Source organism: Mastigoproctus giganteus, chromosome 8 (assembly GCF_048544385.1).
Source record: "Mastigoproctus giganteus isolate SK-2022 chromosome 8, ASM4854438v1, whole genome shotgun sequence".
In the NCBI taxonomy this organism is placed as follows: domain Eukaryota; kingdom Metazoa; phylum Arthropoda; class Arachnida; order Uropygi; family Thelyphonidae; genus Mastigoproctus; species Mastigoproctus giganteus.
Genome location: NC_143582.1, coordinates 134,103,624 through 134,116,427, shown reverse-complemented (window position 1 = coordinate 134,116,427; position 12,804 = coordinate 134,103,624). Strand labels below are relative to the sequence as shown.

At 36.9% G+C, this 12,804-nt stretch overlaps 1 protein-coding gene across 1 annotated transcript in view; it reads left to right on the top strand.

Annotated features, from left to right (window-relative positions):
- LOC150081831 (protein CASP-like) overlaps positions 1–12,804 on the top strand; it is a 448,000-nt gene that overhangs the window by 266,414 nt on the left and 168,782 nt on the right. The window contains exon 4 of the mRNA XM_090380333.1: positions 915–981. Within this exon, the coding sequence (XP_090236459.1) occupies positions 915–981 (67 nt within the window). The remainder of the gene's footprint in view (positions 1–914; positions 982–12,804) is intronic.

The window sequence follows — 12,804 nt, the reverse complement described above, 5'->3', positions numbered from 1 at the left end:
CCTTTCTGGGGTTGCCTTCCCTATCATCCCCCATACTTCTATCTGTCCCCCCCCAATTCAGTCTTCAGCCCTACTCTAACTGAACCCTTTTTTTTTTTTGTCCTTTCCACTGAAATCTTAGGAAATTAGGTGGCAGGGCCCGCCCGGAAACCCCCTGGGGCCGTTAGACAAAGAACACTTTACCTTTACTTTACCGTAATACTGACATTCCGCAAGAAACAGGTTAACCACAAATATTCATATTGCATAGTTTTACTTAAACTTAGATGGATCGATGAATACGTTTCGGACACAAACAACGAATTCAGCGTGGCCTCAAAATGGCGCTAGGCACAGTTTGCTTTGGTTACCTACTCCTTCATTTTAATTTTTAATTGTTAATTAAAAAATTATTTTTATAAAGTTCAGCATTTCCTAAGCCACTCTTTAAGTGATTTTTACTGTCTTTTAAGTCTGGTGCTGGAATGGAGTTATTGTTATATCAGATCACACTATGAGCTGTATCCCATATTTCTGTGGTCAGTTCACTAGAGCAAACCTTGCATATTTTCCCGACTGGCTGGCTCAGCTATCATCTGAAAATCTCTCTAAAGGCTCCTGCTGTCGGCCACTGGAATCAAATCTCGATATTTCCTAAAAGGAGGCACGTAGCTAGACATTGCAGTACACGCAAGGCGTTAGGTTTATCTTGAGTTAAGCCAAACAGCAACCCATATTGCAATCATTGTTATGCGAGAAGTGTACAATGTACGGATTTGTCATCCGTAAACAGTCCTTTTTATTCTATAAGCGATGTAGTACAGTATTCTGTAAACTCTGTACGTGCCTAATAATTTGAACTGCGATATGTAAATATTTTTATATCCCTGTCTCGTGATGATTTTCTACACTTTTGTTATCGATTTATTTTTTAGCCTTGGAGAAGACGCAGTTCGAATTATTTCATCATGCAAGTAGATACGGCGATAATCTTCTTGACAAGTAAGTACTCAATCTCTTTCTTCAAGTATTTACTAATTATATGAACATGAACTTCCATTCGCAATATTTTAAGAAAGTACGCCAGAGCAATTTCCACAGTCAAATACTGTACTTATCCAGGAAATAGCGAGGGAGCGTAATAAAGTTGTTAGGCGGAATTGTACTAAACATTGTATCTTTTAGCATAGCATCTCCCTTAAATTAACGCATTTATTCGCCCCTTCCCTTTAAAATATACTACAAAGATCTCACTTGGTCCGAACTAATGCAACAAACTGTTTCTGATAACGTGAAAGATTAGCTTGAATACCTCTAATGTTACACAGTATATTTGATCGTGATAGGAGTGATTCCTTTCCCTTCCTAAATATTCAGGGATGGGTCACTCCTGTCGCTGTCAAGAGACAATGACATTCTTCTGCAATCACGGACGTTTTCTTAATAAGAATGCCTGTGCCGATGCCTTTATCGTTAGCAGTGCTTTCTATTGAATTATGTATCTAAACTTGATACCATGAGTGCACCATACCATCTGTTAAAATTTTTATCACACTATCTTTGTAATGACTGGTATTCGGAGACGATCATTGTATGATAATTGTTTTTCTCTTGCAAAAGAGCTTTCACAATACATGATTCTTTCAGGTCTGAGGTCAGTTACGACGATATGAAATTTTAAAAACTAGGCATTCCAAGTAATAAGCCGCACATGAACGAAATTGCACTGAAAAGCAAATCAGAGTTTAATTACCGAAAGATTTTGTTCCAGGCATTAATCCATAAATATCGTTAATTACAAAGATTTAGGTATTTCTAGGATCAATAAGTTCTAGATATCCGACATCTTGGTGATAATTTTGAAGGGTGTGTTGGGGAGGATTGATTAGACATGCACAAGAATTTTTTCCACTTGCAAATTTGGTTCTTCCATTACCCAACGTTACATCAGATTGACTGGTTCTGCTCATAGTGCAGTGTCTTTAATGTTGTGCCAACTGGAGGCTCACTGTAAACTCCTCACTTTGGTATCTGAGGTAGATAACAGTAGCGATGCTTATGTCACCTTATTATGTACCTCAACATGATACCATAAGTCTGCATATTGCCTAAGGTTGCTATATGGTACATGAATGATTTCAGATATTCCCAATAAAATCAGCAGACACAGTTCATGTCTGCCATCCACCTTTGCATTATAATGGTTTTGTCACTTGCTTTGGAGAGTTCTGGTTTGGAAGCCGTTAGAAACAATCTTGAATGTCTCTTTATTCGAAACTGCTTTCGACTATAAAAACTAGAGCAGTATGCCTGTATAGTGGGATGCGCCAAAAATTTCCAAAACCAGGCATACCTTACCATTGTTTACCCATCGAAGTTTCGATCAAACTTAAAACATAATCACTCAAGTTATTGCCGTTTTCTGAAATAATAATTATGCTATTGAGATAAGAGTACAAATTATCCTGATAATTTGTACGTCCAAAGAACTCTGAAATCCTGGAAAATGGGCAGTTTAAGACAGTTTAAATGTCGCTGCCATAAGAGTGGATAGTGTTCAACCAGTCCTCTTCTAGTCTTATCTGCTCCACCTAGTGATTCTGTTGCCGGATGTGTTGAAGGAAATGGAAAACTTAAGCAGTTAGGTAAAACGAAAAGATTCTTCTAGCTGTGCTTTTCTGTAGGTGCAAATCAAGAAGTGAATCTTCGGTATTTAGCTTGAAACTTAAGAACTCAAGTATGATAAATTCAGCCATCTTCTTTCCTGGAATTACCAGTATTAATTTCTGATAACAGAGACCTGCGAATTTAAACTTTTTTTAAAAGTTTTGATTCAAATAAGATTATCCATAGTTCAGGTATGATGATTTCGAAAGTGGTCTTGTTGTTTGGCTTGTAACGAAAAAAATTTTATAGATTGGGAAGAAAGAAAACAAAATTACAATTTTAGCATAAGGAACATTTTGCCTCATAATACAAAATAATAATAATAATTCTTATTATTATTATGCTTGCAAAGGAAATATTAAAAAAAAACTTAAAAAGAAGAATATTGATTTGAAATGAATACGTATTATCTGTCCCTACATTCTTTGTGAAACGTACGTCATTCATTCTGAAAGTTTTTATTGCCTTGCTTATGCGTTACTTCTAGAGCCGCCATTATAACATCTGACAGTAATCAGTTGTTATGCAGCTGATCTACCCTCCCCGATACGTACCTCCTCTCCATTTCCTTGGTATCTTTATGGAATGGTTCGTCGCTAACAGCTCCGAGATGTTCATGGAAATAGCCCACATGTAAGTGTAAGAAACGTAGTTTCAAGCTCATATTGCAAACGAACTCCGAATTTATTGAGTAATACTGTTCAGTGTTTTTGGTGGCTGGCATCGTTTGTTTGTTTGTTTGTTATTTGGTTTTTAGGAGCATTAACAACTAAGGCCATATTGTTCCTAGTGGCTGGCATCATGCTGCATGACTACCTTTTATTATATTCTTCCTGTGGAAATAAATCATTCTGTTTCAACTAACACACTCTTTAGGTAGGCAAAATTGGATAATGCTGCAGTGTTATCAGTTTCTATTTCACCACACATTTCCAAGTTATGGGATATTCAATCCATATTCCCTTAAATCAGCGATTACTATACTGTGACCACGTACCTAATACCGTGTTGGGCTACCGTTCGCACGGATAACAGCCATTGTTCGCCTAGGCATTGACTCCACCAGATGTTTGAAGTTAACTGTAGGAACTGCAGTCATGCTGCTAAGGCTTTTCACAGTGTCGAAATGAATGACAGTTGTATGTGTGCACATCCACTTCAATTCCAAAACATCCCACAGGTGTTTGTAGGCCCAAACAAAATGGGTGATACATCACTGTGTTCCTCGAATCACTCGTGCACAGTGCAGGCCAGATGGCACTGCACATTATCGCCTTGAAGATCCCGTTTCTGTCTAGGAGAAAATGCAACATGGCAGAGAGTACACATGGTCTCCTATGAGCAGCCAGTAGACCGCCACATATTAAGCAACCAGCATCCGTGCACGATGGTTCCATGGGCTTGTGTTGCTTGCGCCACACATTAAGGCGTCCTTCGGCTTGTTTCACTAGGTATTTGGTCCCATCCGACCAGTACACTCATTTCCAGTCTTCCAGTGTCCAACCAGCGTTTGTTGACACCACAGTATTCGCCGTCGACTATGACTAACGGTGAGGAGAGGGTGTCTCTTCCTTCGGTAGTCTGCTGTGGAACCTCATACGGCTGAGTGTGAGGTTCGTATTCATTTCGAATATTGTTCTTGATTCCCCATATTGTATTTCGATGTCAACTATCGCACAGTGACCTGCCGTTGAGCTCGTATAACACACTGCGACCTTCGGTAACCGCAAACATCCACCTAGCGTAATCCTTTACAGTTCTGTCGGCGGGAGGTAGTTTGATCCATTCTTTATATATCTTAACCACAAAGGGTCGTGAGCAACCGACAAGACGTGCTGTTTCCGATATGGAAGCACACCCGATGCACGAGCTTCTACAGTTATGCCCTTTCGAAACTCTGATATCGTTACTACATCCCATTACTTTATCACTTTGAGTTGCACGACCAGATGCAAATTACCACTGCTCTAGCTTACAAAGCTTTTATACTACGAGCCATCCGGCATAGTACATTATGGATGGGGTGGTTACAGTTCAGTGTTCACTGAGTGTATATATTTATTTATTCTGTTGCGCAGAACCTTTTGCAGTGCACAGAAATATCTAAATTGCTTCTAACGTCTTCAAAAATTAGTGGAAAGGTAAAAGCCATAAAAACTACCATTGATACATATTTTATAGATTTCTCACAAATGCCCCCAAATATTCTGATTGAGGTCAGCCAAAATCCGTCTTGTGGACACAAAAAAAAAAAAAAAAGAGGTTTATGATACTCAACGTTTATTTCAGACTAGAGTCACTCATAGTTGCAATAAAATTAGTGGTAGTGAAACAAGAACACGTGATAAAGTCACGTTGTCTACCATATCGTGATGATAACTGCACTGTGCGCATCTGTTTGTAAACTTATGACTACTAAACCTATGCGTACTTCCTAAGGAATGTCGTTAAACCAGATGTGCACTATCAAACGTCTTATGAAGGAACAGAAAGAGAAAAATATACAAGTAATAAAAAAAGAATAAAGCACTGCGTTTTTGTTTTTGTTTTTTTACTTAAATGAAAGCATGTCCCTCAATTTTAAAGCCATGAAGGGAGTTCATGGAAAATTCCTCTTGCGCTTCAGTGTAAAGAAATATAAAAGATTTTCAAGAATATTTCAACAAGTGAGTTTTACTCACATCGCGTTAATTGCTTATTTTTAATTAATTTCCTCTCGTTTTATTTTTGTCCAAGTATTTTCTCCTCTTGGTCATGCGTGAATAATTCTCCATAAGTGTAGGAAAGATAACATTTTATTGCTCACGAAAGCACCGATGTCCTCGGAACAGATTATTTTTTAATAGCAAGCCACTGAGAATGAGTTGTGCCACGGAGAAATCTGTTCTGTTATATGTATTTGCGTACGAACATACTTTTGTTCACTGTTATCAAAAATGAAGCTTTGTGGCAATAGTTTGGACAGCGGGTGCCAAAAAAAGCAAAATTCCCATCCTTATAAATTAAATATTCGTTGTAAATAAGATAATTGAATTTAAATTATAAAATCGCAAGAAATAACACAGGCTAACCAAGAATTCGCTCATTTTTTTCGTTAGATCATTCAGAAGATATGAAATAGAACAATGCCATGCCTAAAGATTTAGTGAAAGTTTGTTTCCCCTTTAAAAATATCTATTCAGTCAGTAAACTTAAATTTGTGATCTTTAATAAACATCCACATGATTAACCAGCATTAAATTAGCATCCTCATTCAGCTTGAATAGGAGTGCACAACGTAATGTTGCACATTCATAGAAGCAAGTATTGTATAACATTAAAAACCTAAATTATAGTTCTTTCTCTCTCCTGATTGAACATTGCAAATCATTGTTGAAAATGGTACGTTTTTCTAAGAATTGTTAAAGATATTAACATCACATGCTATATATATGTTATGTCTTAAATTTTATTCACCTGTCCACGAGAATGTTTAATTAATTAAGTCATAATGATGTTTTTTTCTTAGTCGTAATTACGAGTGGTTATCAAAACGTTTGTGACCTTAGAAATAATAGCCATAGAAAGGTAAAACTTGACAAAAACTTTAATCCTTTTTTATGTACTCTCCATGTATAGTAACACATTTCTCCCATCTATGGATCAGTTGTTTAATGCCTTGATCATAGAAGTCCGCAATTTTTGATGACTTCCTGAGACGAATTAACGTATTTGACATATCTTTAGTCTCCGGATCATACTGGTACACCCAGAATTCGTCATCTGTCACCAACCGATCAAAAACGTTCTCAACATCGGCATTACACAAATCCAAACAGTTGGAGAGAACATTGCATTTGACATTGCTTCTGCAAAGGGGTCAGCAATCTTGGAACCTATCGTGCGGAGACCTTAGACATGTACAGATGGTCATATAAAATGCTGTGGGCAGACCTATAACTAATTCCCAGTGCATTTGTGATGAAATGAATTGTCACACACCAGCTACTAAACCCTTGCAACCGTCTCACTGTCTGTAGATGTTGATGGCCTTCCTTCTCTTGGCTCATCAAAGACACTTGTACTCCCGTTTCCACTTTTTTACAGTCACAGGATCGACAATTCTGCCCATACATAGCTTTCATTTCTTCGTCAATTTCTGAGCTTTCTTGCCCTGCAAATTCAGGAACTTGATCACTGCTCGATACTCCACTTTGTCAACCATAGCGTCCTTCCTCAGATTCCTGCCTCCACCTCGGGTGTACGATCACCTACGGGAATGAAATTTCTCATGCTAGTTATTGAATATGTAGACAACTTATATTAAAAATGGCATCTTCCTGCTAATGTTTTATCTAGGTCAGGGTACGAACGTTTTGATAACCCCTCATGTTTTTTTTTTCTATGCTAAATGACGCTTTTTTCTTTTTTACATCTAGTAATATTAGCCACACAAAACGTTTGGTAACCCTGATGTAGTAATAAAGCACACTGGACCTTAATATTTGTCATTTGAAATGGTATAAATAAATTTCAAAGAATGTTGGCGCACTGTAAAATAATTAAAAATTAACCTCATATTGACTGAAAGAAAATAATTAGAAGTGTGATGCTATTCATATGCAGCAGAACCTTTCGCATCTGAAGAATTCTTGATCACTAGGTTGGGAGCGGGTCTGTGTGTGTAAAACAGGCGCGAGGCTCTGTGCAACTCATATTTTTAAGAGTCCCACCTCATTTGATCTTATTTGTTAACCACCTGAGGATAAGGAATAAAGTATCCTTAAAATCTTCCATAACATAATTTTCTTTGAAGCTAGTGAAATAAATTTGTAAATTGAGCTCTCGTGAGACCAGTTATTCCCCTATGATCCTTTCATTCCTTACATCGAGCACATACAAAGACGTTCCCATGGCAATATCATGACCCATTCCTGTATCCGCAAACATCAAACAAGCAGTACATTTCATAAGGCTGTGATTCAGAGGACAACCTCCCCTCAGCCGAGGCGTGATCGTCGTCTCCCTCGAGCCATGGCACTCCCACTAGCTTGAGCCTTTTGCTTTGCTACTCTAGTCTGAGGCATGATTTCGGTTCAAATTCACTATAATTAAAAATGCTACGTTAAACTTATATCCTTATGCGTAGTAACACTATTATGCTGTGAATTTTACCTTATTGAATATATTGTATATATATTTCAATATCGAGTTTAAAGGTATATGTATATGCATTCCGTATCTCCTTCGTTTAAGTTATATGTATTACGCTATAACGTACGTTTGTAAATTCTAAGTAGATTAATAGATTATAAATTTAACTATCTATCGCCAAGCTACGTGATTCGGACTCTCGAGTGACCCATTTGCGATACTATATCTATGCCAAATCGCCGATATTAAAAGTTCTACGAATATTAATGACGAATATTAATGGCTACGTAATAAAGTTAAATTATTAAAACACGTATAGTTTATAAGACTTCTGATACTGATTACACTGCTTCAAATCACGTAGAAACTTCCAGTATCTGCTATATCAATACTAAAACAGTGTGGGCAAAATTTGAACGTTCTTATCTATATAACACAGTGCCGGCAGAAGTCGACTGTGGTTTTTAAGCAATTACAAGGGCTAAGTAAAGAACAAATACACCAAATTAACCAGGAAATCACAAACAAATACTACACTACTAATTTTAAATCAGAAATTTGAGAAAAACAATTTAAAATCAATAAATAAAGTTCCACTTAGCGGCTCCCCAAAAAAACGTCTAATCAGATTATATCAAGAACCACACAATATTCGTCAGATTTACTGTTTACAGTAGGACATGTTTAAGTTTTCATTTTTAGTTTTGTCATAACGGATAAAAATTTTTGTTAAATATATACCTGTCATGAAAATCTGAGTTCGTGGATTGTTCAGATTCGGAATAAGGAAAATAGCTTGAATCAAAAAACTTTAATTATACAAAATATTTCCAAACAAACTTGATAATTCGTTAACCCGATTAATGAAAAAATATTAAAACCCTATATACACACATTCAGAAAGAAATAAACTTTCTTGAACTACTGCTATAGAAAATTCTAGAACTTTTGTAACCAACTTTTTGGATCGTTCAATAAAAATTGCAAAGTGGGAATACATTGTAAGACACTTCAAAAAGTGTTTATTTTAGTGTTTACTGATCTCATCGTTTTGTGATTTCAATCGAATTTGTTGTCTAGATATTTTAACTAAAATCAGTATAAGTATAACATGTCAGGATAGTCTCTCTCTTTCTCTCTTGGTGTTTCACCTTTGAGTTTGTTTCGTCTGTTTTCTTGCACAGATTGTCGCGTGTATGCCGCCAGCTGAAGGCGGTTCATTTCTAATGCTCAAAGGTATAGGAAATGCGACGATCTTAAGTCATAACTTACTAATATCCCCAGTTGGTTTGTGTTTTATGCAGTAAAGTTCGAAATTATGATCCATTTAAAGCTGTCTCAATTTGACGATCTGCGTTTTCACCGCCCCACCCCACCAACATTCATTAAATGGAAGTATGGACGACGTAGAGTAATACCGCTCCTTTCGAATTAAATGCGCAATACAAAGTCTTAAAGTTATGAATTATTCCTACATCAGTAATGATTAGCATCTTTAGGAGCTTTTAGTTTTCTACAAATGAGTATAAATTAATGAATGCAACCCAAGTTATCGATTACGACATCTTGTTTAGGGTAACTTTTTTTTTTGTCAGTCCATATTCTTAGGACATTATATAACCATTCAGCATTGCTTATTTAAAAAAAATCATAATGATTCAACAACGACAAGTCGGGCCATTTCTGAAGAATGACTGGCATATCCTCCCCCTAAGAATAAACTAATCCTAAAATATTGGTCCAGAGGACAGAGTTTTACGTGCAGTACTACTTTTTTTTTTAATTCCTCTCTCCATAATCTATAAACTATTCTTGGGTTTCTAGATCCGAAATGCAGTTCTTTGCATTTGGTATGGTAGCATTAAACTTTAGGTTTCATTTTTCAGACATCATCATCATGAACTTGGTCCGGCTTTGGTCTTTTAAGACCTGTTCCGTTGTAGCTCTTGGAGTTGGTCTTGATCTCGCCATCGTTGTCTTGGTCGACCAACATCTCTCTTGCCTGTAGGTTTGTAGTTAAAGGCTAATTTTGGGATCCGGTCTGGGTTCATTCTTTCTATGTGGCTGATCCATTTTTCCTGATACCGTTTTATGTCATTTACTATGTTATCTACTTTTAATTTCTCGCAGATATCTAAATTTCTTTGGTGGTTTAATCTTGTAAAGCCTAATAATGGTCTTAAAAATCTCATTTGTGCTGCTTCTAGTTTGTGTGCATCTTAATCTTTCATTTTTCAGAAAATACTCGCAATCATTCTAAATCCTTTTTAAGTAGAAAAGCCTGGTTTTGATCTTTAACCACCTTCTCAACCGTTAGCAAATTTTGACAACTCCTGTATTCCCTTTAAGAAAAGATTACCATTTAAAAAAAGAAGAATCAATATAGAGGGACCCCTATCTCCTATCCTTTAACCAACCACTAATTTACTGATGGATCTTCCCTGATTATCCCTACCAGCTGTAATTTATACAATAATATTTTTTAAGGAAACCTATCAAAAACCTTAGTAAAATCCAGATTTATAATGTCAAAATTGTTTCTCACATCCAGCTGCTTTATAACCTCATAGTAATTTGCTAGATTAGTAAGGCAAGACCTTTCCTTCCCGAAACCATGTTGAAACGCGTTTAAGACATACCATTCTTGTTCCATAGTCTTACCACCAGAGAAGTTAAAATTCTACTCTATAATTGGACATTATTTCTTTATCTGCCTTATGTATTGGGGAGAAATTGGCATTTTTCTAGTGATGATTTCATTAACACCACTAATTTTTCGATGCGGTTACTTGCTGCTATTTTCAGTATATACTATCCATCTATCCCCGATGATTTGCACTCTCTCAGCCTCAGAAACTTTAGAGATATCATTGTGTCACTTATTTTGCAGCGGTTAATCTCGGCTTCACTAATCCCCTTTGATACTAGTGTGGTTTCAGTAATAAAGATTATTGAAATATACTTTTCCATTCGATCGCCATTTCGGCAGCTCGTTTGTCGATTATACCACTCTTTTTATATTGCCAGGGGGGCTATCAAATTTATTTGCATTCATATGAGTAGAACTCCTTTTCCCTGTCCTTAGCCCTCATTGCCAACGATTTTTCATAATCAGCTTTTAATTACACAGTCACTTTATAATTGTCGTGTGAATGGAAGTTACTGCCGATAGCCGGTAACTAACTGTCCCATGCTTTTGGAAATCAAGCCCCTTCGCTTTTATTAAATATCAGCTTATATTTATCGTATGAAGTGGTGTCACACGATAGCCGGTAACTGTCCCATGCTTTTTTCTTTTGCTTAGTTAAGTTCTTTATTTTTTCTCCCGCTATGTGTTCTCTTGTCATCCATATCAAATAATTTGACTTAATAGAGCTCAGGAAGTACCTGAGTCCACCGCATTGTCCTTTCCTGTAATTAAAGCCCTGGCGTTTTCCTTTGACCGTCAAAGTTTCCCTGTATCCTATTTGTTTACATTATGAGTACTTCCCGCTATCACTATCTTAATAACAAGCAACTGATCATTGGTGAGAACTACGTTAAGGATATGTTACCACTATGTGCATTCTTCAACGTATTGAAATAAACTGTAGTCGTCTAATTGATTCAAGTAAATTTCTCCCGCTATGTGTACTGCATGTCCATGATTTCCAGTACATAAGATGAAAATTAAAATCACCATCAGGATACACTCGCTTTTTCTTGCCTATTAAAGTTGCCTAAAGAATTTTTCGTTTGGCTTGTAACAACCCCTCTCCCCACACATACAATCATCTTTCCTTTACCACTAGTCATCGACTCGCACCACACACACACTCATCATCTGCTTGGGCATGATCAGGCTCTGGGAATCTGATCAAGTCTTGTTGCTTTTAAACAGCATAACCCTCCTCAATCCTTCGGTGTGCCTCACAGGTAGTACAGTTGGTATAACCACCGCTCTCCCCGCAGCAGGTAGAAAAGCCTGAGTTTGAATTCAGTCCTGTCAACAACGCGAGGAATTTTCGTGGGCCTTCTTCACAGCATAGCTCAGTTAGTCGGTCTTAGGTGGGAGTAGCATCTCTCTCGGAAACTCTGGTTTTTCGTCCAGAAATAGGCAAATTAGCCAGAGAGCATACGCAGTTTGCAGACAATATATACAACGCAATATGGTTTCAGTCATTGATTCGCTTGAAACCTAACAACAACAACACTCCTTCGCTTTTGTCTGTCTCTTTTGAACACAGTACTCCCCGTAATGATTTTGGTCATCCTCTGTTTTGAGATTGCACCATGTTTCAGTTATTCCTATAATTTGAGCGCTAATGCTCAGATTATAGGAATAACCAAGAACGCTCATTTTATTTACAACGCTCCTACCATTACTACACAGACAAGTTAAGTTTTGTATTTTTTTTTCCTAACCTAATACGTCCCTTAGTTATTTACCTAAGGCTTTCTCTGTAGCATATAAATACTGGAGGTTTCTCTGTAGCATATAAATACTGGAGGTCTAATTACTGGGTCTCTGATAAGACACAAACACGGTTTCCATGTTTGTGTATTACCAGAACTTCCTTATCCCATCCCCATTATCAGTTTCCCTGAACCCTTAAGGCCTCCTCTGTAGCATCAGCAAGGGTCTACTGATGTCAACAGTCAGTACTGATGCTATAGAGGGAAACATAACCCCCCATATTCAAGCGAATTCCATCATTACAGAATAAATCGCCTTCTATTAATTAGGAGAACATAATACTTTCGGAGAACAGTTATAGACTAGAGCTCTCATTTATCAATATTCAACAGTGATCCTCTTCGATTTACATTTGGTAAATATTTAAGTGAAGTCTTTTCTGCAGCTATAAAGAATACATATAGATCGAAGATAAATGTTGAGCTGGGGATGAGAATTTTCTGGAAATTATACAGATCTAAACAGCATCACTGTTTTCATTAGTGAGATTCGTTGGCCATAAAGATTACAACATAATTGTAGTGCAAAGCATCATTTTGTACTTGGCGAAAGAAAAAAACTAAGTTTAC